General features: G+C 33.0%; 1 protein-coding gene across 3 annotated transcripts in view; it reads left to right on the plus strand.

Moving 5' to 3' along the window:
* The window catches only part of LOC115875983, a 73,589-nt gene that overhangs the window by 5,297 nt on the left and 40,906 nt on the right, over window positions 1-27,386 (plus strand). Inside the window, exons 4-14 of one of the 3 annotated variants that reach the window (XM_030891624.1) lie at window positions 68-294; window positions 352-443; window positions 4,036-4,172; window positions 9,372-9,612; window positions 13,619-13,846; window positions 18,702-19,042; window positions 22,679-22,855; window positions 22,923-23,085; window positions 24,621-24,815; window positions 24,878-25,023; window positions 27,195-27,381. In XM_030891624.1, coding sequence (XP_030747484.1) covers window positions 68-294; window positions 352-443; window positions 4,036-4,172; window positions 9,372-9,612; window positions 13,619-13,846; window positions 18,702-19,042; window positions 22,679-22,855; window positions 22,923-23,085; window positions 24,621-24,815; window positions 24,878-25,023; window positions 27,195-27,381 — 2,134 coding nt within the window. Of the gene's footprint in view, window positions 1-67; window positions 295-351; window positions 444-4,035; window positions 4,178-6,875; window positions 7,001-9,371; window positions 9,613-13,618; window positions 13,847-18,701; window positions 19,043-22,678; window positions 22,856-22,922; window positions 23,086-24,620; window positions 24,816-24,877; window positions 25,024-27,194; window positions 27,382-27,386 lie in introns of those variants that run through there. The other 2 variants (XM_030891625.1, XM_030891626.1) reach the window with 2 other exon arrangements.

Genomic DNA, 27,386 nt, shown 5'->3' on the forward strand with positions numbered 1-27,386 from the left:
CACTCGGTATCCATATATAAAATAAAAAAACTAATTGATAAAATAACCCAAATTTTATGGGTTTTAGTTTAATATTCCGTCACCCGAAGTGTCTCAAGCAAAAGTCACCCCAAGGCGGGTTACACCGACATCAAGTTGGTTGTACCCCGATCCACAAACAAGTGAAGAACTTCGATTAAAGAGTCCGAAGAGTGGAATTTTTATTAATGAATCCGAGGATCAAGAAGAACGAGAACTCGCCTTTTACGACAGTTTCGATTTAGTGTATAGAAGACTACCTAGGCCAGATATCCCGTAAAGCAACCATGTAAGTAAATTAAAAAGTGTGTTAAATTGTTTTATATATTTTAGAGGTGAGAGAAAACGCGAGAAGAAAGAAAAAAAGAAAGTTTCCAAGAAAGGGGGAAAAAAGAGGAAAATGCAGAAACCAAAAGAAAAAAAAGGTAAGCAATAATAAAAAAAAACAAGAGACGAGTAAAACCGTGTAGTCAGCTCTAGGCTTGGTGCATTTCAATTGATTTCAACAAATGCCGACCGCAGAGCTTCAATGGGAAAAAATCAGAAATTACGAGGATGGGCTGAAAAGTTTCCGACCTCAACGTGAAGATGCCAGCACTCGTAGATAAAAGCTAGTGTATTTTCATTGTTCATCTGTTGACAGTTATTCACCAAAGTTTCAACCATTTTGTATGCGCAGTTGTTATGTAATAGTCGTTTGAGTGGGTTGATGTCAGTGTTTTTGTGAAAATGGACAAAATCGAGTATCGAGCTGTCATTAAATATCTGGTTTTGAAAGGCAATACGCCTACACAAATTAAACATGAGTTGGATTCTGTATATGGAGACTCTGCACCATTATTTACCACAGTGAAATTTTGGGCAGCTGAATTTAAACGTGGCCGTAAGAGCTTGGGAGACGATGAACGTTCGGGACGTCCAAAAACTGCAACTTCCGACGATAACATCGCCAAAGTTCACCAAATGGTGCTAGACGACCGCCGAATTAAAGTGAGAGAGATAGCAGAGGCTATGAACATATCAAAAGAACGTGTTTGTCACATATTAAATCAAGATTTAGGCATCAGAAAGCTGTCCGCGCGTTGGGTGCCGCGTTTGCTTACGTTAGACCAAAAGTGTGTTCGTATGAAAATTTCCAACGCTATGTTGGCGCAGTTTAGGCGCAATAAATCCGAGTTTTGGTGTCGATTAATTACTGTAGATAGAACTTGGATACACCACTATACACCAGAAACAAAAATATAGTCCAAACAGTGGACGACAAAGCGAGAACCGGTTCCAAAAAAAGCAAAAACTGTTATTTCGGCTGGGAAAGTGATGGCGACTGTTTTTTGGGATAGTCATGGAGTTATTTTAATTCATTATCTTCAAAAAGGAAAAACCATCACAGGAGCATACTACGCATCATTACTTGACAAGCTAAAAGCAGAACTTACGGAAGAACGGCCACATTTACAGAAAAAGAAAATCCTGTTTCACCAAGATAACGCACCGTCTCACACCTCAGCGGTTGCCATGGCGAAAATCCACGAATTACAGTTTGAACTGCTTGACCATCCGCCTTACTCATCAGATCTAGCCCCTAGCGACTTCTTTATGTTCCCTCATTTAAAAATTGTGCTCGGAGGACAGAGATTTTCGTCAAATGAAGAGGCAATAACCTTCGTGAACCACTATTTTGCAGAGAAAAACGCCGAGTACTATTTGGACGGGATACAGAGATGGGTGCATCGCTGGGAAAAGTGTGTAGAGTTACAAGGGGACTATGTTGAAAAATAAAAAAAAATATTCAAAAAAAATGTCTTTTATCTTTGTTAGGTCGGAAACTTTTCAGACCACCCTCGTATCAGTACCTATTTCACGCCGCCGCGCCGTCATGTTGATCGCATTAAAATATAGTCCGTCTAGAAAGTATCCGGAATTTTATATTTTTCCTAATTTTAATATATTTTTTTTCTGTAACACTTGAAGACAACAGTAATCCATCACGTAGGTTATGCCGATAGTAGGCTGACCAAAATCGCATGGCAACACCATCTGTCAAATATTGTTGATTGTAAACCGGCTTAAGTTTTGAGAAATAATGTCGCAAGTAAAAAAAAGAGAAATGGTGGAATATTTGTATAGAAAAGGTGTTCGAAACGTTAAAAAATTAGTGCAATTGACTGAATTCGGAAAAAGTGCAGTATATGAGACAATAAAGAGGATAAAATTGGCACAGATATGAAGCATGGACCAGTTTCAGAAAGACCGCGTAAGATTTGCGAAAACAATTTAAACGCTTTAGTGGCATTAGAACGACAGAATCCGCGCCTAGGGTTTCGCAAATAAGCTAACAGATTTGTAAGTCAGCGAAAATTAAATGTGTGTCCAGAAACCGTCCGCATGTCACTGAAAAGACAAAGCTACATACCAAGGAAGCCAAAAAAAATTGCTGTCATAACACCTCTACAAAGGCAGCGAATGATGTTTTTTTATCAACGTCTATCTCAGGTGCTACACCTCTGTGTATAGTTGATGGAACAGTCAATAGTGCAAAATATTGTGATATTTTAAATGGTTTCCTTCTTGAAACGGCTCATGTTTTATATCCAGAGGGGTGGCGTTTTTAGCAGGATAATGCAAGATGCCATACGTCTGCCTCAACAAGCTTGGACTCAAGCTTGGATGCAAGAACACCATTTGGCAACAATTCCATAGCCAGCAGCTTCACAAGACCTTAGTCCCATTAAAAACATATGGGGATTAATGAAGATTGAAGTGGAATGAGCAGCTCCACGAAATAAACAAGATTTGATTCGCTCAGTTTTACAGGCCTGGACTACCGCCACTGAACATTATGGTGTGGACCTAGTTTCGGGTGTACCTGGACGTTTAGTTAAGTGTTTGGAGTTAAATGGACGTTGTAACTAAATAAAATTAATAATTTGTTATAATTTTTTTAACTGAAGTCTTAAAAATTTATATCGATAATTGTAATTTTGCTTTCTTTTTTCCGGATACTTTCTAGACTGACTATAATATTGAAATGGTTTTGTCATAATATTCAAGTATTTTAGTTTTTTTTGCTGGTGCAGTTATTGAGACTATAAAATACTTAGGTACGAAGTTTGTGTGATGTAATGCTGTTTTGGGTAGTAAAAAATAAGTGAAAAGAATTCGAACTAGGCGTTGTGTTGTGTTGAGACAATTTCAAATAATAATGTTAATAAAATTGCCGAAAAAATGTTAAAGCGTAAAGGGGGGAGCTTAATTAGCGCGTTGTTGGGTGCAATAACATTTAATAATTCAACTTTCCCGGATAATTCAACTCTCCCGAAACAACATTTTATAGCTTCATAGTTTCTCACACCGATTTGATTACAAGCAAAAATGGATTCAAGCAGTTCGACGAAACAAGTGAGTAAACAACGTGCTCGTTACATAATCAAAAAAAATTAAATAAACATAATACTATGAGAGGATAACATATAATTTGCAGTATCGGGGGGTATATTGGGATACTTTTTTTAATCAACTAGTGATTAAATGTTTTATGAATATCTTCTAAAATTATAATTATAAACCTTTAAAAAATTTCGTTATAGCCGAAATAGTTCCAATTATGCCCCACTAGCAAAACCGGTGATTAAAACTATGCTCCTGCCGTCGTTGACTCATCTAAAAAGTTGTTTTTAACTGGAATAATAAATTATAATACAAGTTAGACCTTCTGAAGTCTGAAGATATCAAAATATTTACTTTTTTATTTTTATTTTTAGAATTTTCGCAAATTATACTTCAACACTTTTAGAATAATTAAATAATACATTTTTCGTATTCTCACTATTTAAACCCGTGTATTTATAACTACTAGTTATTTACGATATTTTCCGAAGGTGGCATCACCGGCGGAGAATGCACCAAGCCTATATTTACTCTTAAAAATTGACGATTGTTGTATTTTTATCTGTAAAACAGTTCACTGAAATTTGGTACGCTATTATATTGACACCCTGTATGAATATTTCATTTTAGGATTGGCGCCTGAAACAGAATATATGGATGATGTAGAGAAAGAAATGGAAAGGGATTTAAAATATGGAAATTTTGGGGAAGGAGATGCAGGTCCAGTGGATTATTTAACAAAGCAATTTCGTCGCAAAGTATCCGTGGTAAGGTAACAGATAGATGGTAAGATAAAATATCTAGACTTTAGTGCTTTTTTGGCTTTTACTAAGTTTGGAAAATAATTATCCTCAGTTTTTTGTTGATAAAATTTTTAAAGAAAGGCTCAATAAATTTTTAAATAGCGAAAATCAAAACAACTAAGCTGAAAAAATAAAAAATATATCTCTCGGCCATTTGTCAACGGCTTGTCCCAACAACTACAAGGGTTGCATAAAAAATACGATATAAGTATCAGTCATAAAGCTTACAATACCTTAGCAAGCAACTTTTCAGCATTAAAAACAAAAATACCAAAAAACAATCGAAGTAATATATATAGTACAGACTGCAATCAAGTTATAGTATACAGGGTGGTCCGAACGGTATTCCGGAAACTTCGACAGCATATTCTGCGAATAAAAATAAGTAAAAAACTTCGTATAAATGTATGTCCTAAAATGCTTAGTTTGGGAGATACAGTGTGTAGAAGTTTTACTTTTATTTCGATTTTTTCCAAATAATTTCTGAAGTAACGTCAATATTTAGATGAAAATTAGTATCTGGGCGTTTTTTAATATGGGATATTTGATTTTGATGTCAATATGACTCTTACTTGTAAGGGGCGCCACCTACATATGTTTTAACTGGTTTGAAGAGTACTAACATTTTGTTCGTACCTGTATAAAACTATTGAGTAAAAAACTATACATAAGCGACGTTTTCTACGTAAAAAAGGTCTCTTAGTAAAATCGCTTCGGTTCTCGAGATATTTTGAATTGAAATTATCGATACTTGTCATCATTGACATAATTAAACATGTTGACTAAAGCTTGATTTTCATGCATCCGTTGTCCGACGATACGATGATACGATATTAATTTTATTGGTTGAATTTAAAGACTTCGATTGGTTAGAAACGGTTATCCAATCGAAGCCTTTAAATACAAACAACGAAATTAATATCGTATCAACGTATCGTCGGACAACGGATGCATGAAAATCAAGCTTAAATAGTTATTGGTCGTTAGACTGAAATCATAAATTTAAAATGATTTTATGCCAAAAGTTCAACAGAAACTGTTTTATCATCATTTTTTTGAAGAAAAAATTATAATTAATTTAAAAAAAATAAAAAGTTACCAAATTTATCATTTCAGTCAAATAACTATCTATTAATATACCTACTTAACATGCTTATTTTTTGTCAATATTGACATGTATTGACTATTTCGATTCCAAATATCTCGAGTACCATATGACTCATAGCGTTTTTTACTAAGAGACCTTTTTTGCGTAGAAAACGTTGCAAATGTATATTTTTTTACTCAATAGGTTTATACAGGTACGAACAAAAAGTTATTACTCTTCAAACCCTTTGAATAAGAAGACTAAGGAAGGAGCATATCAAAAATCTTAGGTACACCGCGATGGGCCTCAAATATGGCCGACTTAAATTCCGGTTTATCAGTGTCGTTCTAATTTTATTTAAAAAATGTAAAACTATGATGTAGGGTAGACGTGGGGTAGACTCAATAATTTCTTGTTTTATTTTACGGTGTGAATAAATGTTGGTAGTTATTAATATTGTTATAAATATATATAATTCTAATAAAAATAGATAAGTTATAATAAGTATTTATTAACACAAACATCCGATACGCTACTGAAGCAGGTAAGTCAAATTAACGTATCTAAATTCTTTGACATCTAATCTTTGACAAGTAATAAATAAAAGCTAAAATTCAAGAAAAATATATAATTTAGTTAATTTAAGTGAATTTCATAAATGATCGGTTTACTACACGTATGTATATTATAGTCACTTACTAGCGAAAAGTTGTTCCATTATTTCACTCAATTTTTGCCGAGATCTACCGCACGCTACACAACCAACTATTTTAGAGTCTTTTCGATAAATCGCGATAGTGTCACTGTTAATTTAAGTTCTGCCACAATTTCCATCTAGATTTACTACCTTTATACAACTATCAGTAGTAGAATAAATAATAAATAACATAAAATAAGCTCCGTAAAGACTGACAAATCCACAAAATTTCAAATCAAATTCAAATGTGTCAAATGAATCGTCAAACAGAACTGTCAAGTATCCCCACCCTAGAGTGCTTTTATGGTGCTTTTTCCGCCCACCATGCATGAATACATGGATAGCATTATGCTCCTTCCTTAGTCTTCTTATTCAAAGCTTCAAACCAGTTAACATATATCATGTCAAAAGACACCAATTTCCATCCAAATAATGACGTTACTTCAGAAATTATTTGGAAAAAATCGAAATAAAAATGAAACTTTAACACCCTGTATCTCCGAAACTAAGCATTTTAGGACATACTTTTATACGAACTTTTGTACTTATTTTTATCTGCAGAATATGCTGCCGAAGTTTCCGGAATACAGTTCGGACCATCCTGTATATTGGACAAACGTCATAGTACTTGAAAAACCGACTAAAAGGGCATAGGTACGACAAAAAAAAACAAACTGTTTTAAGAACGCATGAATTTAACAAGGGAATACAAATTTCATTTCAATAAAAACAAAATTTTAAAATCAGATTCTCACCAGAAAAGAGATTTATGAAATGATGGAAATACAAAAACATAAAAACGCCGTTAACGACAAAAAAAAATGTAAACAACCTGAATAAAATAATATATCGATACCACAGTCCATTACTGCAGTACCACACGTCTAGTCAGTAGAATATCTACGTAGAGTTTCAGTCCGTTATGCTATTTTGTTTATATGTATATATAGTTTGTGTATTTTGACACCTGGATTATGAATATGTAATTTAACTGTATCGACGTTTAAGGTAAGCTAATAAAAACTAGTCTATGTATGTATTTTACTTATACAGGGTGTCCCAGAAATAAGTGCAAATATTTTAAGGGGTGGTAGATCTGGTCAAAAGAAACATTTTTTATATTTACCATTTTTCAAATAAGTCCAAAATAATCGAGTTATTTTACTTTGAAAATTTAAACAAAAAATGATTTTTTGCTTAAATTTTGAGAACCACTGGATCTTTTCTGGATTTTCTTTCATGTAAATTTAATATACTACCTGAGTTGCCATATTATCAAGAAATTATGTTTTTTAACATAAAACTAAAAAAAATTCCAAAAATTTTTTCAAAAAATTCCAAAATTTCAAAAAAAAACTTTTGTAAAAAAAAACTCATAGGCGTGTTTCTGAGTCCGATATATACTACCAGTTAAAATATTTGCACTTATTTCTGGGATACCCTGTATAAAGAAGTTTTAGACTTTGAAAAAGACAAATAACTGTAGTCAGACAGTTCTTCACAAATGTTTTAAATTAAATTTTAACAATTTTTTGAACTACCTAGACCTTAAACCAGGTAACCTACCAGAAAAAATTTTATTATCTAAGGTCGAAATTAAAAAAAACAATAGATCTTCTTCTTCTTGTTTCACGATGACCACGCGCCTTTCGACGGCCAGTCAGAGTCTAAAAAAAATAATAGATATATGTATACTTTGAATCAGGAAAGAAGACGATTGCGTAATATCATAAATTATACGAAATATAAATGTACGTACGTCGGTGATAAGATCACGAGGTTACGACCGATGACATATTGAAGTTAGGTCAAGTTATTAGGGAATGACTAATCACAAACCAAACACATTTGAAATGGTAAATCGATTGTCTTTACTACAAAATAATATGATTATGCAATCGTCTTCTTTCCTGATTCAGAGTATATCAATAATACTATTATTAGGTTTGTTCCAACCTGCCGCAGAACCGTCACCGAACGATCACGCTCGTGCGCAGTAATTCAAATGTGTTCCAACCGAGATTTGGCGGTTATCGGACGATCCTATTTGCGTACCAACCTACCTTGGGATCGTTTAGTTACGATTTCAGATGTCAGAATGGTAATTTCGGTACATAGTCCAAATTTGCTGTCCTCCATTCGCGAACTTCGAGTTCCGGGCTTTACGCCCTGGGGCTACTCGAGAACGGTTCAGAAAGGAGCGATGTGCGATAGCCTGGTGCCTCCATGGCGCGGAACAGTTCTGGAGCTTTATGACTCAATTTGCTGTCCTCCATTCACGCAGTTGTGCAGCTCTGAACTGTTTAAGAACGCGATACTCTCACTCCATTCAACTGAGTCATAAAGTTACAGAACTGTTCCGCGCCATATGGAGGCACCAGTATATCGCGCACAGCTCCTTTCAGAACCGTTCTCGAGTAGCCCCAGGGCGTAAAGTCCGGAACTCGAAGTTCGCGAATGGAGGACAGCAATTGAATGGAGTGAGAGTATAGCGTTCTTGAGCAGTTCAGAGCTGCTCAACTGCATGAAAGGAGGACAGCAATTGAGAACTGTTTGGGTTGACTTGTGCATTAAAGCGTATTGGCAGGGATTATCGATTTTTAACAGCTGATTCTGGTCCGGCGCCGGCGTCCGCTTGATGCTTCTGTCTTGGTTATTTTTTACAAATTCGAATACCTACGTGTGCGTTATACTTTTGCTTGTGAGTTTGTGTGGAGTAAATCGTTCGGAAATTTTAATTAATTTTTTATTTTTAAAATAATAATGTTCAAAGATTTTACCACGGCAATGAAATAACAGGAAACTACGCATAACAGGATCATACAAGGGAGGATAGGTAAGTGAGTTAGTGAGTATACAGTGGAAACAAGTCTTACCAACAATTACTGGATTCTGATTCTCCATTTCAGAAATAATAATTATTATTATTGCGAATTGCAAACAAAAATAATATGGTTATGTTATGAAATTCTAAACAAAAACAAAAAACCGATCGATACATGCACGCTTGACACTTGACAGTCCCGAAAACAATCTACAAAGCGTTCCAAGGTTGTTACTTTTTGCACCGTCACGAAACTATTCGAAGTCCGCGCACGCTAACAAAGTGCAAGAAAACGATTCCAGTACGATTTCGAAACGATCCCGAAATGCTGGTTGGAACAAACCTATGATCACACAGATATCTATAATATTAATAGTAAGTTAGCTAGACTTTGTTTCCTTCATTATTTTGTAATGAGAGATAAAAAAACTTATAAAAATGAAATTCTGCAGCAAAGGGACTGTTTTTAATTTGATGCATTATTTTACATAATTAATTACTACTGTACTGAAATTGGCTCTATATTTTGACATAAGTATATTAATTTACTTCTAGATGTCTCAGTCTACTTCGTACCAAACAAAGGACTACTTTTCAGAAACAGAGTTACTCACAGAACCGTTTACCGCTCACAAGTACGCACAAAAATTTAGAAGAGAATCGGAGATCAAACGGTACGAACCGAAGAGGAGGAAATTTAGACGAGGAACATTGGAAAGTCATTCGTTTACAAATATTTACCAACCTGTACTCAAAGATTTTTATTTTGGATCAAGGCAGGGAACTATGCATCAAGGTAATAATTAGCAAAATAAATCTGCTATAGTTTTGATCATGTAATATTTTTCTTCACAATATGGTATACACAGTACGATAGTATGGATCCAAAAAACTACTATTTTTAATAAAAATAGGTTGGGTTCGATCATTGACATCTAAATAATTTAATTAGTGGTCATTGGGTCCGATTCATTGAATAGGTAGACTATGGAAAAATGATATTAACAAGATTGGCTAAACCCGTTAGACCCTATTAGTTTAAAAGTATATTTCTATTAAGAATATACAAGGTGACTCAATCCAAAAACGATAAAGCTTAAAGGTAGGTTCATATACCTACGCGGGAATTGCGAATATTGTTGTTATTGGTGGATTTCAAAAAAATACAGGAGCGGCAAAATTGAACAGAAAGTTGTTTTAATATTTTCTGAATTCGCATATTTTAAAACCTGGGAGCGGGAATGTTGACATTGATTTAATTTTTGCGAATATTCGCTGCGAATTTTCAGTTTCTAGGTTATAATATGTCACATCTCTTATCATTTATTTCTTGTTACGGTTACAATAATATAAACATTGGTTAAGATGGAAGAAAAGGTATGAAAAAATTGTGCATAATCATTGTTAGGTGCATAATTATTTAGGTATTTTTTACAATATAATTTAATTTTATTAAAATTTGTAGTACGAAGTTGTATGTTTTGACTGCAAACTGCTAATTTTTTTGGAAAATTTCAAAACCATTGGGAATCGAAATCCTTGATAGACATTCCATGGTAGTTTCTAATTTTTTTCTCATTTATTGCACTAAATTGTGATATGCTTTTTGTTGTATTCACTTTTTAAATATTTCTTTTTATATGTTCTAATTGTTTTATGTATTTTATTTTTGTCGTTTTTTATTATAAGTATACGGCAAGATTGTCTTCTACGCCAAAAGTAAGTAGTTTCATCCATTACAGAAAAATATATTTATAAAAATAAATAACAGTGATATATTATCGGGACGCGTTGTTTCTACCCTCGGTATTTTTTTATTTTATTCGATAGAAAATAATACTCTGAATAGAATGACATATCAACAATTTTTGACATTTTCGCATATTGATTTCGCATTTTTTATTTGAAATTATAATTTGCGGTTCGCAACGAAAATTTGACTCGAAATACCAAGTGTATGGTATTAAATTATTCGTAAAAAATGCTTTTTCCAAATGTGCTAATGAGCCACCCTCGTTCCATTTGAAAAAATTAAGATATGATAAAAAATACGATTTGAGCATTTTCTAACTGGCCAGGATAAGACACTAAAAACCTTAGACGATTAAATCTATTTTTTTCAAGGTTCCTTGATTAAGAATTAGTGTTTTTAACATAGCCATGGCACTCTAGATTGAATTATAATATATATACGATTTTTTATTAAGCGAGAATGTCAAAAGTTGACATATGATATGTCATTCTATTCAGAATGTCATTTTCTATCGAATAAGGTAAAAAAATACTTTAAATCGCACCCTCGCGATTTAAAAATCAAAAGTTGTAGTCATTTCCGGTGAAACTGGAAGTGACCAAAAACAATTGAATACGTCAATCAATCCTGATTTATGTCATATACTAGCATTCGAAATCTCGTTTTTTTTAATTTGTATACACCAAATGATAGCAAGAAATATTAATAATCATTTTTTTGTCTATAAATACAGGGTGGCGCCTCTCATACGCCGCGGAAGCTCCAAAGAGAACGGTAGTTTACATCGAAATGAAATTTTGGCAGCATATGTAGGTTAACTGAAAGCATTTTATAAAAATATATAGAATTATACAGGGTGTCCTCAAAAAAAGTTACACATCAAAGTTTTGTTTTTTCTAATGGAACACTCTATATATTAATTGATTTTCGGATTTTAGGAAAAAAATAAAGGGGAGTTTTATTAAAGAAGCATATACCTAAAATATAAGGATTTTGACATATTTCACATTTTGTGAAAATGAAGAGATAATTTTAAATTTCGATAACAGCTAGCTAAATGTTAGTTGACCTTGTATAGCCTGATATTTAATTACAGTAACCATTGTATGTTAAACCAAATTGAAATTTGACCCGAAAAGTTATACAGGGTGAGACGAAATTAATATTGAACATTAGTCACTTTTAAAAGCAAGTTACCATTTATTTTAAATGGAACACCCAGTATATTTTTCCGGTGTTCAATGGGGAATTTATATATCTTCAAAATATTATTAAGGTTGCCTACCCCTCAGACATAGATTTTCCCAGATATTTTAATTTTTATGATTTTGCGTCAGTAAATTTTTATTATTTGAAAAAAATCTAGGTGGCTGTGTGATATACCTTTTGTTAATTTAACAAACATTAAAGATTGTAGAGTAAAATGCTCAAGGGTAATAAAAAGATACACGTTTAAAACATATTTTAATTATTACAGAATTAAAACTAGATATAAACCTATAATTATGCGACAAAAATTAGCTAGATGAAATCAAATGCTCAAAATGCTTCCGTTCCAGTTAACTTCATAAAATGATTACCTTCTCAAAAGATTATTTTCATTTTAAGAGGCATATATGGAGTTCTAACTCGAAAAGCAGCTACAATAATTTCTCTTATATTGTCGACACTAGTTGGTCGAGTTTTGTAAACACTGTCTTTAACATATCCCCATAAAAGAAACCCAGATTAGATAAAATCAGGAGCATTTAAGTATTCTATTGATTGGTAAATGCACACTGCATTCACCAACTAATAGAATCATATCAATTCTCTATGATGTAGGATAAGTTTGCATTTTCGGTAGATTTCTGAGAAATTTTTTTGTTTTCACTGACACAAAGTGATAACTAGTTGTTAAAGTTGGACTAATTAGACAGCTATGTTGAAGTAACGTCAGACATATCACAGCATGATCACAGCCACCTAGATTTTATCAAATAATAAATATCTACTCAGATCAAATCATGTAAATGAAAATATTTAGGAAAATCTTTGTTTGAAGGGTAGGCCACCTTAATAGTATTTTGAAGAGACATGAATTCTCCATTGAATATCGGAATAATATACTGGGTGTTCCATTTAAAATAACAGAGTAACATGCTTTTAAAGGTAACCAAGGTTCAATATTAATTTTGTCTCACCCTGTATAACATTTTGGATCAAGTTTTAATTTGATTTAAAGGACAATAGTTAATTTAACTACATATTAGGCTATACCGGGTAAATTCAAATTTAGGGAGCCTTAATTGTAATTTAAAAATTGTTCTTTATTTCTAGAAAATGTTAAATATGTTAAAAAACTTACATTTTAGTCATATACTTCTCTTATAAAACTCACCTTTATTTTTCTCCCAGATTCCGAAAATCAATTAATATATAGGGTGTTCCATTACAAAAAACACAATTTTGATATGTAACTTTTTTTGAGCACACCCTGTAGAACTCTCTATATTTTTAAAAAGTACGAATATTAACCTATATATGCTAACAAAATTTCATTTCAATACAAACTGTCGTTCTCCTTGGAACCTCCGTGGCGTATGAGAGGCGCCACCCTGTAAATGTATAATTAAAATAAAAATCTGGATAAAATAATTAAGAAAGCACACTTCGCTTACAATTAGAGTTATAAAGGTATATACACAAAATACATCAAAAGAGTTGCAAAACAATATATAAAAATAAACCTATGTATATGCTAAAATGACAAATAAATGGAGATAAAAATAAAATTGTTCCTTCAAGTAACATTTTCAACATGTGTTTAAAAACACAAATATCCCTAGAATTAGTTGCGAATTTCGCTGTTATATGAACTACGTAAATAGGACGGTTTTAACTTGCGAAATTCGCAATTTGCATTTTGCAATTCGCGTGTATATGAACCTACCTTTTTAAGGCAGGACGATTCCTTAGTAAAAATAAAGAATAATTGCCATAGATTAAATTCTAATAAGGTTAGGTGATCTATTCTATTCAAAGGATTTTAATAATTGATTATATTTAGGAGACGAGCATTTGCCAGAAAATGCTCGTAACATGCAGGGACTTTGCATTCCCGTCGCTGCCTATTGTTTCTCGTTTTTAAAGCATCCAAACAAGTGGACAGCAGAAATGATTGACGAAATCTTGGATGTTGGCAGTACGTTATATTTATCGAGCTTGAGCCAGCTTCACTATCACAAATTTGGAAAGGAATTAAAGCCGGAAGATTTGGCAAAATATTGTTTAATTAGTAAGTGAATAGTATAAGATTGTTTGTTTGTTTATATCTCTTCTTCAATTAATGCTAGGGTTGCCAACTTAAAAAAAAAGACAAGACGGTAAAAAAGCGCTACAAGGGTAACATTTTTTGAAACCTCGTCCAAATGTCAATAATTCCCCTAAAAATTATGTAAATGTTTGGGGTTAATGATTTTTATCCATAGAGTAAAAAATGATATTTTTTTACTTTCTTAAAAATAACTTTTGCCTAAAACTTGTTAAAATAAAATAATTTTCTACCAAATTTTTTTAACACAAAAATATAAAATTAACCACTAACAAACATAAACAGTAAGCAAACATAAAAAAGCTAAACATGTTAATCGCATCTACAGTACAAGGTGATTCACGGCCATGGTATGTTACAGCGCTTTCAGATGGAGCGGACCGTCTGCGATGGAGCGTCCGCCACTTCGAGCAACAACCACAAATTACCTCAACTATAGTCTGTGAAGCGAATAACTTTGAATTTGACAGTTCCCGCAGGCTTTTCTAGTGTTAATTTTATTAGGTTAGCAACTTGTGGCTCTGCTGAAGCAATGCCGTCTCTAATAAAACAGCCTCACTTGACTATGGCTGAAATCGCATTCCATAGTCAATGTAGATAGTTTTAGTGTTAAGAATAATAATTTGAAAAAATATGTGGTCATTTTTTGACAAGTTTATATTAGTTTATTAATTGTAGTAAACATTTTTATGTGGTGTGTGGTGTGAATATTTTATATGTAGTTTTTTGGATTATATTCGACACTATTTTTTTCATATGACACAACACTGATGAAGGCTATAATGTTACCCGAAAATTTTTTTTTAAACCAAATAAAAATAATGAAAAACCAAATGAAAACTTAATCAGCGTTTTTCCCGAACCAAAATCCCAAGAAAATCAAAAATTTTAGAATAATTTTATATATAAAATGACAGCGATCTTTATTTCATAGCCATCGCTGACGTCTTTTTTTCTATGATATTGTATTAATTGCAAATATAATTTTTTCGAACATTGATACTTGCAAATATACATAGAAAGATTTTGTGAATGCAAATAATAATACACTATTAGTAGATATTGAATGTTTTTTTGTTAAATTAGATCGATTTTTCAAACCACAAAATTTAAAAATATATTTTTACATTTTATCCATTATCTGATATACCTATTCATTATTTTCCATATTGTAAACATTTGCTGTATTTGTGTCTATAGTTTATTTTACAAAGTATTTATTAATTATAAATAGAACATGTATTGTATTTATTAACTGTATATTATGTATATTTCATGTAAACTATATAATTTTTAAAATACAATGTTTATGAATGAACATGTATCAATAACAATGTATCATGAATACATGTTTTCGATGTATTCTACAACATATTTATTAATCCGTAGTATCTAACTAGCGTGACGTCATCAATCTCGTTCCAGAGCTGTTCTATTAGAGACGGCATTGGTCTGATATTTAGAAATGTCAAAAGCTGATGACATTTTACTTTTGGCAATTATGACAATTTGAGTTGATTTTTGCAAGAAGAGGAAGAACTGTCACTTGTTTTATTATTTTCCTTTTCTATTTCACGAAAGTAAAAAGAGTTACCTATCTGATTCGTTCAGGCACTCAGTTTAAAGAATATCAGTAACTTTTTTGACAGAGGGATTTTATATTTGCCATGTTGGTAAAAAATAACGGTCAAAATTCAAAGTTATTCATTTTATAGACTATACCATGAGTTTCTATGAACAATTATTTCACATGGGCGCGTATGCTCCGTCCGACGGCTTTCTTGAAAAAACACGACGGACGGTCCGCTCCATCTGAAAGCGCTGTTATGGAGAACCGTTGATAGGATTTTATTTAAAATTTCTTTTAATATTTTATTTGTTAAAAATTCATAAAATTTTATAGAGAATTTAAATATGTAATAAAAAATGGCAGTACCCATTTAAAATAAGAAAATTGCTGTCACTTTCCGGTATTTCCGGAAGTGCCGCCATATTGAAAATATTTTTAATCGATAAATCTCGTTGTGAAACTATGATGTGCAAAAAATCTCCGAGCTAGATGTTGTAGTTCTCTAGAAACTTCTAATGCACGCTAAGTCTGGGACACCCTGTATATCTTAAACTAGGATCATGTAAAGTGATCTGAAAGGATGCTAAAAATGCAATAACATTACAGGTTGTTCCATTTAAAAAAAATCATCCCGATCCACTCACACTTTTTTGAGCAACCCTACAGAAGTTAAAATAATTTCCTGGAATACATCCTCGTACATTCTTTAGGTTTACACTTAAACAAAATTTCCAGGTTTTTTATTTTAGGAGCTACAGATGCCCGACGCACTATTTTCGGACCCTGTAGGTTATTATAACAGAAATTATGAGATATGAAAGTATAGTCTGTAAACCGAATAACTTTGAATTTGACAGTTCCCGCGGGCTTTTCTAGTGTTAATTTTATTAGGTTAGCAACTTGCGGCCATGCTGATGCAAGGCCGTCTCTAATAGAACAGCCTCGGAGCGAGATTTATGACGTCACGCTAGTTAGATACTACGGATTAATAAATATGTTGTAGAATACATGGAAAACATAACTATTCCTCGTATTTTTGGTTTGTATTTTAAAAATGATATAGTTTACATGAAATATACATAATATGATAATATACAGTTAATAAATACAATATATATATATACCTATTTATAGTAATAAATCCTTTGGCAAATAAACTATGAACCATACAAATGCAGCAAATGTTTTACAATATAGCTGAAATCGTACTCCATAATCAATGTAGATAGTTTTAGTGTTAGAATAATAATTTAAAAAAATATGTGGTCATCTTTTGACAAGTTTATATTAGTTTATTAATTGCAGTAAACAGTATGTGGTGTGTGGTGTGAATATTTGATATGTAATTTTTTAGATCATATTCGACACTATTTTTTTCATATGACACAACACTGAAGGCTATAATATTAGCCGAAACGTTTTTTAAACCAAATAAAAATAATGAAAACCCAAATGAAAACTTAATCAGCGTTTCTCCCGAACCTAAATCCCAAGAAAATCAAAAATTTTAGAATAATTTTACATATAAAATGACAGCGATCTTTATTTCACAGCCATCGCTGACGCCTTTTTTTCTATGATATTGTATTATTTGCAAATATAATTTTTCGAACATTGATACTTGCAAAATATACATATAAATTTTGTGAATGCAAATAATAATACATCACTATTAGTAGATATTGAATGTTTTTGTTAAATTAGATCGATTTTCAAACCCCAAAATTTAAAATGTATTTTACATTTTACCCATACCCCCGTACCGATTCATTATTTGTATATTGTAAAACATTTGATGCATTTGTAAGGTTCATAGTTTATTTGCCAAAGTATTTATTACCATAAATAGGTATATATATTGTATTTATTAACTGTATATTATGTATATTTCATGTAAACCATGTCATTTTTAAAATACAAACCAAAAATACGAAGAATAATTATTTTTTCCATGTATTCTATAACATATTTATTAATCCGTAGTATCTAACTAGCGTGACGTCATAAATCTCGCTTCCTGGCTGTTCTATTAGAGACGGCATTGGTCTGATATTTAGAAATGTCAAAAGCTGATGACATTTTACTTTTTACATTATGACATTTCGTGTTGATTTTTGCAAGAAGAGGAAGAACTGTCACTTGTTTTATTATTTTCCTTTTCTATTTCAATGAAAGTAAAAGAGTTTACCTATCTGATTCAACAGGCACCAATTAAAGAATATCAGTAACTTTTTTGACAGAGGGATTTTATATTTGCCATGTTGGTAAAAACGGTCAAAATTCAAAGTTATTCATTTTATAGACTATAGTTTCCAAAAACTGTAATAATATCCCGGGTGTTCTATTTAAAATAAGAAATATGATACCACTTTTCAAATGATGCAGCGACATTGTAATGCTGAAAATATTTTAGATAGCTGGGGATAGCTTTTACAACCTTTATGTAAAAATCTAAATTTTCCAAAAAAAAATCACCGGTTCTCCATAAACGTCTAACGTACCATCGCCATGAATCACCCTATATATTGATTGTTCGTAAATATAGTTCATATCAAATAAACTTTTAGTCACGTGATTTGGTTTGGTGTTTGATTAAGCTTGACCGGCACAGCGTTGCCCACTTTTACTAATAATTTTTTTTAGGAAACAAAAATAAATTAATTATACATAACTATATAAACAGTTATTATTTATATCAACAAAACTGATCTCCTTAACAGTACTTAAGGGGCAATTACTACCGTTTTCCCGTTCAAAATATTCTAATAAAGTTGCGATGAGTTTTTTACGGCTATTAAGCTATCTTGTACACTTCGCATTAAACGAGGTTCTAAAAAGAACAAGGTTCGACTGCAAGGCCTGCTAGTAAAAATGTTTAAGCTTATCACAACACAAATCATTTAAACCAAAAACTCGTAATACAAGACTAAAGTGTCAAGACGAATGACAATGTCAATGGAAATAAATAAATAAATGTGGTAACTTGACATTTTACAGCAGATCTATCATCTGAATCCCCAGGGGGAAATTCAAATTCCAGTTGGTCAGCCCGGCGCCGAATATGTCCATGGTTGGCAACAATGAATTTAAAAATCGCGCCCTCGATTACGCAACTAATCGTTTAGTTGGTATCAAATATATATTTTATTTTACAGCACGGACTGTGCTATGCCCAACTTGAGAATATATGTTATTCTCAAGTTAGTAATATCCCAGTAACAGTTTTAAAAATATATTTCTGTTTTATAGGAGAAAAAAAGGTAAAGTTTACTGTTGAAGATCCCGAAGTATCTGGCTTAATAAAATCTTCAGACAAGACCGTCTTTAATTTGACGAAAGCTCTCAATGTGTTCTTTGCTCGACAAAAGGCTGGAATTCTCCAAACCCAGGATACAAATCTCATTATCTGGAAAGATAAATACTTTTATTTTTTCGATGGCAAACCTAGAACTAAAGATTTGCACTATTCCCCAAATGGTACAGCTCTAATGGCAACGCTCTATGATATATCTGCTATAGTAACTATTCTCTTGCAAAGGTCCGGTTTGCAAAATTGGCCCTTCGTGATTTACCCCATTAAGGTTTACAAGGTAATAAATCAAGTTTATATACTATTATTTTAATTATCTTATCTATTATTTTAATAGATATATTTTAAAATTAGTCATTATTACTTCAAATGATTCTAATCGTCTGTAGAAAAATATATACAGATTGTTAACTGGACGGTTACTTATTGGGGAACAGATTGGCAACACTGCCTACATTCCAAATGATAAGTAAAGGCGCGTGTTCACGGGTCGATTGTACTTGAGCGACGGTTGAATCGACAGGAGATCGAAATCAAATTGAACGTGTAAACCACGTTTCGACTTGGTCGTCCAATGAACCAATTCGATTCGATCAAAGTAGAAAGGGTTTCTACTTTTGCCGAACGACTTTGGCTGAATGTATATTGAACAGCCTAAGTCGAAAATGTTAACACCTTATCGGCTTGCCGTAACAGCTGTTTCGTGGCGATATTCGATGATTGTTTGGGGTTTTTTATACCCTAACCGCACAAAGCTCAACATTCTAATTCTAATAGTGTTTCTTGATTTTAAAATGTAAGATAATATTTTGTAAAGGTCATTAAACTGCTCGGTATGCATTCTTAAATGATTTTGATACGATTCCGGATCTTCTGCAACTAATTCTTTTAATAGAGAGTCTGATGCCCCGTACAAATATCGTCTGAGAATCCAAGGTCTAGTCCACCAACGTCGCGTCGCATCGTCGCCGTCAAGTTTTTTTTTCTGTATTTTTTGTAGCTCTTCTTGTAACATTGAACATATAATTTTTACCCCCACTGGACGCCATTTTGATTAATACGATCGAATCAATTATAGTCGAAATATGTAAACCTGTTTCATTCAATGCGTTTTCAATCTGTATCGAAACGATTCATATCGTTCAACCAAAATCGACCCGTGAACACGCGTCTCAAGCTAAGCTGCCGACGCGTTCCGTCGTCGCGTCGTCTTTCGACGAGCGGGCCGAGGTTGCCATATTTCAACCATAAAGTTCTTGCCGCGAGTAATTAACAAATTAACAACCTGTATAACGTTTTATTTAAACCCGAGTTTAAACCTTTTTCTAGTCTAAAAATCTTGTGGGTTGGTGGTATTACTACACTCACCGGCACGAAAAGCGGGCACCTTAAAATTTTTATGTAATTTACATTTTCCTCCATTGTGTAGTAGTGGACTGATTTTGATGATCCTTGAAGCAATTTGTAGTTAAATTATTTGACTTTTTAGTGTCTCTTTCTAGATTAAAAATGAATGTTCCAGTCTGTCAATTATAAGAGGGAAAACAAAATGTTGATATTTTGGTGAAAGTTTGAAACACCCTGCGGAATATGTTAACAAAGCAAAGAATCTAAAAAAAAATTATCATCTAGGTGCATCTTTTTTCGATAGTTTTTTTGGTTCATTTCAATAGCTTTATTTTTTTTGGAGATATTCGCTTTTAAACATTTTCTCGTAATTTTCACATGCCTTTTGGTTCTAGTCAGCAGACCATGGAGTAGTGTTATGATCTATGTAATGTCACTGTCATTGAAAAATCATATTATTATTGTTTGTTGGGCAGTTAGGTACTCAAAAAGAGATGGTTTTACGTCCAGAAGTTGATCTATACCATGTTCAATCAATGTAACAATAGTGAATACAACGTTACTTTGAATGTGGTAGACAATGATTCAGTATTAAAACTAAAAGAGTTTCGGCCTTCCATTGTCTTTATTTATTTTGCTTACTTAACGTTTCGGTCAGAAGTATCACCGTTATCAAGTGCGAACTAAACTAAATCCTAAAACTAAGTGGATACAACTTCTGAACTTAAAAGTATCTCTGCTTAAGTAACTCCCAACAAACAATAATAATATGACAGTGACATTAGAAAAACAATAAACTCTATTACATAGGTGTGTTGATGAGGACTAAAAATAAAGGCGTGCTTTTAATGCTAAAAATGTTGTAAATCGTTACTGTCTTCTTCAAAAGCGAATATCTTTAATAAAAATAAAGCTATTGAAATGAACCAAAGAACAAACTATCGAGAAAAGAAATACCTAGATGATGCATTGATTTTTAAATTCCTTGCTTTCTTAATATACACACAACCAAACTTATATGGAATCACTCTTTATTTCTGACTAAATTTCTTACAAGGATAAAAATTGATATACAACTTTAAGATAAGGCTTTTTGTTGTAAATAAACATGATAATACAGAATAAACGACTGCTGCTATTTATTTTCTTTTGAATTTTGTGTTCAGTAGTAAAATCACGATTGTCCGGTAATTTTCACTTGATTGGCCTTATATTGGATTAACAGATGTATAGAGGGGAAGAATAATTATTGCTCTCATTGAAAACATATCCAAGGTACTTGGAATTAGGAACCCACAAGGACAGGCCCAGCCAAAGTCGTCAAAGAGTCACAATTGAACAAAAAGACTGACTTGCTCATCCCGAGCTACAAAAACGACTTCTGGCAGCTACAGGTGTGAACGTTTCAGTTGAAACCATAAGAAAAAGGTTTCGTGCTCGAGGGTTTTATAGCAGAAGAGAGTTACCCCCAGTTATCTCGACAAAATCCCGCAGTTATCTCGACAAAATAAAATTGACCGGCTAAATTGATGCCTTCAACATCAAAATTGGAAAATTAGAATTGGTAAAATGTTTTTTTTTTCGGATGAGACCTGAATTGGCCTAAGGTCAGATGTCCATCGAATTCGGGTTCCCAGAGCTCCAGGAAGACGAGCGAGACTCCAGGCTGCCAAATCTGTACCAAGATATAAAGGAGGAACTGCAGTGTTCTGGGGAGGTATTATGCTGGAACCAAAAACTCCATTGTTACCACTTCAACAAACTTTAACGGGTCGGATGTATGTTGATTTAGTACTAGAACCAATCGTTTGTCTTTGAAGAGCTGCATTTGGGGATAATTTGAACTTCATGCACGATAGTGCACCTCCCCATACCAGCAGAGTGACTAGAGGTTGTCTTGAAAGGTGTCATAGTTTTGGACTGGCCTGCATGTTCACCAGATCTAAACCCTATCGAACACTTGTGGAACCAACTCAAAAGGAGGGTTAGAGCTTGTCGAAACAATCCAACAAATCTCGCACAGCTTATTGATGCAGCATCAGCAGAATGGGAAAACATACCCCAAAACAAGGTTGATAATTTAATAAGAAGCATACCATTGCGTATAGAAGCTTGCATAAGAGCTAAAGGTGGCAACAAGGATCATTAAAATTATCACTTTTCTTTTTGTTTTTGCTTTTTGCCCATTAAAAATTTAAATCTTAATTTCGTTCCAAAAACCCAAAAATTACCATGGTGTCTATTTTGGGAACTGATTATTTTTATTACTATATGGATTATTTTTCATTAAAAGTCATTGGTAAGGACTGTGGACACAAAATTTTCATACGTCTCAAAAATTATGAAAAATAATAGATAATACCATATAAGTTTGGTTGTGGGTATTTCACAGGGTGTTTCAAAGTTTTTCCAAAATCTCAACTTTTTTTATTTGTACTTGTTCTGTGATTTTGTTTTCTCTCGTATAATTGACAGATGCGAACTATCATTTTTAATTTAGAAAGATATTCTAAAAAGTCAAATAATCTAGCTACAAATTAATTTAATTCATAAGCGAATATGATTTAAGATTCTTGGAAAAGATGACGAGGATGATGAAGACAAACACCTTGGAATGGAGGCTCGTAGCAACTACAACATATTGAACGAAAGTAAGGCCGTTCTTTTGGGATCGTACGATTTAGGAGATAAGTGTTTTGGTTTCACTAGAAACAAACAGAGTCTACCTATGGCAGTGGTTTGTCTGGTAAGCATATAAAAATTAAACGGACAGCAAAACATATCTGCTTGATTTTCTGACAATGAATTTTAAGGTTTATTCGAGGATTACACCTCCTAGTGCCTGGCATAAGCAAACCGTGGAAAAAATAATGACAATTGGTAACCAGCTATACGTTGAATGCATGCAGTGCGAATCCATAAAGGAAATGGCGTTAAATGTAATCCCGGCATTTTTTACAGTTGGACCTTATATTGGTAAATTTTTTTACATGATTAAAACATTGTAAAAAATATCTATACACAAAGATATTATATCATATAGGCTTGGTGCATTCTCCGCCGGTGCTGCCACCATCGGAGAATATCGTAAACAATCGATATATACAAATACACAGGTTTAAGTAGCGAGTATACGGAAACTTTATTATTTAATTATTCTAAAAGTGTTAGGAAGTATAATTTCTGAAAATTCTAAAAATAAAAATAAAGAAGAAATTTTTCGATATCTGTAGAAGGTCTAACTTGTATTATAATTTATTATTCCAGTTAAAAAATTTTTTTAGATGAGTTACCTACTAGTTAGATGAGTTGAACTACGGTAGCGAGCATAGTTTGCGAGCAGGGCATAATTGGGGCATAATTTCGGCTTATAATGAAAAAGGTACATAATTATAATTTTAGAAGATGTTCATAAATAATTTAATCCCTAGTTCATTAAAAAAAATATGCCATTAATATTGCAAATTATATTTTATCCTCTTATAGTATATGTCTATATACTTTTTTGATTATGTAACGACCACTTTGTTTACTCACTTGTTTCGTCGAACTGCTTGAATCCATTTTTGCTATTGATCAAATCGGTGTGAGAAACTATGAAGCTATAAAATAATTTCGGGAGAGTTGAATATTATCCAGGAAAGTTGAGTTATTGAATGTTATTGCACCTAACATCGTCTTAATTATGCTCTCCTTTAAGCTCCGCGTGCACTGCATCGGATCGGGCCGGCGAGAAACGGCGAAGGCGATGACTCGACTATCGTAGATAGGTAGAGGTAGGAATCTGGCCTCTACAGGCCGAAATGTTTTAGTGGACGCCGGCGCCGTCTATATGTACGATGGTCGCAGTCGCTTTTGCTGGTCGGTCCGATCCGATGCAGTGCGCGCGGAGCCTTACGCGTTAAAATCTTTTCGGCAATTTTATTAACATGCCTAGTTCGAATTTTTAGTGAAAATTTATTTTTACTACCCGAAATAGCGTTACATCACACAAACCTCGTACCTGAGTGTTTTATAGTCTCAATAACTGCATTAAAAACGGTTTTAAATTGGAATTTTTAAAATCAGTTGAAATGCACCAAGCCTATAGAATGATTTTACTTGGAATTCTAGACATGTTGGTTTAATATAAATAACCTATGTCTATACTGGGTACATAGAGTGTTAGACACTCTGTTTCAAATTTGGCTCTCGGAGGGATTTGGCTCTCGGGTGTCTTAAATTGGGGCCAAGTTGCCTGTTAGTCCAATGATCATCCATCAGTTCGATCCGTTTATTAATTGAACTTATTTAAAAAAGGCGTCCATTATCATGCGTCCATCTCAAAGAAACTTGGTTTATAAGTTAAAAACAGAAGAAAAACTACTTCTTCTTGGTCTCAACATTGAATGTTGAGATCGAGACTTGAGTTATTTTTCTTCTGTTTTTAACTTAAATTGAACTTATGTTTATCATTTCCGAAAATATCAGACAGTTGACAAATGCAACACTGATATGTAAATTATTTCTAGTTGAAATCTATATCTATACAAACCGATTAGTCGATGTGATGTATGAGAAATGCAATTGCCAGCTGAAATGCTCCTTCGAAGAATTTTTTCAAACTAATACTAATGCCTTGCTGCAAATTGGTCCTGCATTTTTGGCGGTTTGGAGGCAGCGAAATATGTTCTTCTGCTTCGATCCATATTCCAGAGGAATGGAAGGTAACCTAAACTTGATATGAATAGGAAACACTAATGTTGAATTACAATATACTTTTATTTAGGATATTCATGTAGAGATGGATATGCTTGCGTGTCGATGCATGCTAATTTAGAATCATTGGTAGATGTAATTACCCATAATTTTGAAAATAAGGATTCAGTATTTAATCTACATGCTTTAAAAGTCTGCAAAATACACAGAGATCCGGTAAGAACATTTAAGTTTGATTTGGAAACAAATAAATATTTTCGAATCATATTTTATTCTATATTTTTCAATATACCGGGCGCGTCTCGAATGTGGCTCACCCCTATAACTTTTTTGCGAATTTTTGAAACATTTTTTTACTAATAATTTGGTACTACACACTTGTATATTGAGTCAAACTGTCGTTATGAACCGCATATTACAATTTCAAATAAACCATATGCGAAAAGGTCAAAAGTTGACTTATTATATGTCATTCTATTCAGAGTGTCATTTTCTATCTAATAAAGTAGAAATATATAGAGAGTACCATTTAAAAATCAAAAGTTGTAGTCATTTCCGGTGGAACAGTATGTGACTAAAAACAATTGAATACGTAAATCAATTTTAATTTATTTTATACAGGTTGTTAACTGGACAGTTACTTATAGGGGAACAGAATGGCAACACTGCCTATTGAAAACGCATGCACTTATAGGGTTTTCTGCCGAATCGTCCCGTCGTCGCGTCGTCTATCGACGAGCGGGCCGAGGTTGCCATATTTCAACCATAAAGCTCTTGCCGCGAGTAAAACAAATTAACAACCTGTGTACTAACATACCAAATCTCGTTTTTATCTGAAAAATAAGAAAGTTATAGAGGTGAGCCACTTTTGAGACGCACCCGGTATATCTATCATACCAAACGGACTTTTAGTCACGTGATTAAGCCTGACCGGCACAGCGTTGCCCACTTTTATAAATTTTCTTTTAATCAAAATATTTTAGGAAACCAAAATCAATTAATTATAAATATATAAACAGTTACTATTTACATCAACAATACCCAAGAACGGTAAACTAATAGGATTGCTCATCCTCATAAGACGTACGTTCGCCTCCTCCCGCGCTTCAGCTGACAGTTGTGACGTCATTGTAGCCCTTGTCAAAGCCTTCGTGGCCTTGTCATGATAGTGTGTATTATTAGTTGCCTATGGTAAACTTATAAAAATAACAGCTGAGAAATTTTGAGTTAATTATTTTGTCAATTTTAAATGTGAAAAAGGTGTCTTTAAAATTTTTAGAGCTATAGAATGTATAAATACGTTCATTTTGTGTTGTGGATTGTGACAAAGTGCTTACTAAGTGCCCACGATTTTGTTTATTAATTAAGCAAAATATGGAAGTACTCTAAAAAGAATGCTTGCAAAAGGTGATGCTGGGAACTGCTGTTCTTAAAAATGCATTATCCGAGTATTTAATAAGATGTATACAGTTAATTTTCTATACTGCATACATATAAGGTGTTTAAATAAATAAACTAAAAAATGAACGTTTTGCATTCGGCAACCAATAGTGCACGTGTGTGTATTATTGGTTGCCGGATAAGGACTAATAACCATGACAAGGGCTACAATGACGTCACAAAGCGAGTAGTTTTCGCATGCACCTGGCGGACACTTTTGGCTGAATGAGCAGTCCTATTAGGTTAACTGTTCTTGAACAATACCCACCTCAACAGCACTTGCGGGACATAAATGGCAATTACTACCACTTTCCTGTTCAAAACATTCTAATGAGGTTGCGATGAGTTTTTGCAACGACTGTTAAGCTATCTTGTTCACTTCGCACTAAAAGAGGATTTAAAAAGAACAAGGTTCGACTACAAGATCTGCTAGTAAAAAATTTAAATTATCACACCACAATTCATTTAAACCAAAAACGAGTAATACAAAACTAAAGTGTCAAAACGAATGACAATGTCTGAAAATAAATAAATGTGGCAACTTGATATTTTTACAACAGATTTTTTTTTACACCTGAATCCCCAGCGGGTAATTTAAATTTCAGTTAGTCAGCCCGGCGCCGAATATGTCCAAGGTTGGCAATAATAAATTTAAAAACCACGCCCTCGATTACGTAACTAAAAGTTTAATAACTTAACTTAAAGTTATAGTTTAACGTTTTTAGTTTAATAACTTAACTTATAATTTCACGTCTTGTTGCAATGAACTTTTAGATATTTAGTAAACAATAATTGTAAAGTCTGTCTAACGAAAGGATCCCTGACTGTGATTTAATAAAAAAAATTCTGTAATTTTTTGGATGTCATCTGTCAAAAATCTCCCTAACTCGTTGGACAGACCTTATTTATAAACCTCGATGTATTTGAAACACGTTATTATTGTTTAGGTACAATCTGAACGATTTCCAAAACATATCCCTCTAGACGAATTTCCTGCTGATGAGTTCAAAATTTTCAAAATGAGGAAAAGTAGAAAACCGGCTACAGAAAAACCTGTTACTGTTGACTATTCTGCCTTGGCGATGAGGAGCCTGTTGATGGGAGAAACGCCAGATCCTTCTGTTTTTGAAATAGGTACT

Source organism: Sitophilus oryzae, unplaced genomic scaffold (assembly GCF_002938485.1).
Source record: "Sitophilus oryzae breed Bouriz unplaced genomic scaffold, Soryzae_2.0 scaffold_1396_pilon_pilon, whole genome shotgun sequence".
NCBI classification, from domain to species: Eukaryota; Metazoa; Arthropoda; class Insecta; order Coleoptera; family Curculionidae; genus Sitophilus; species Sitophilus oryzae.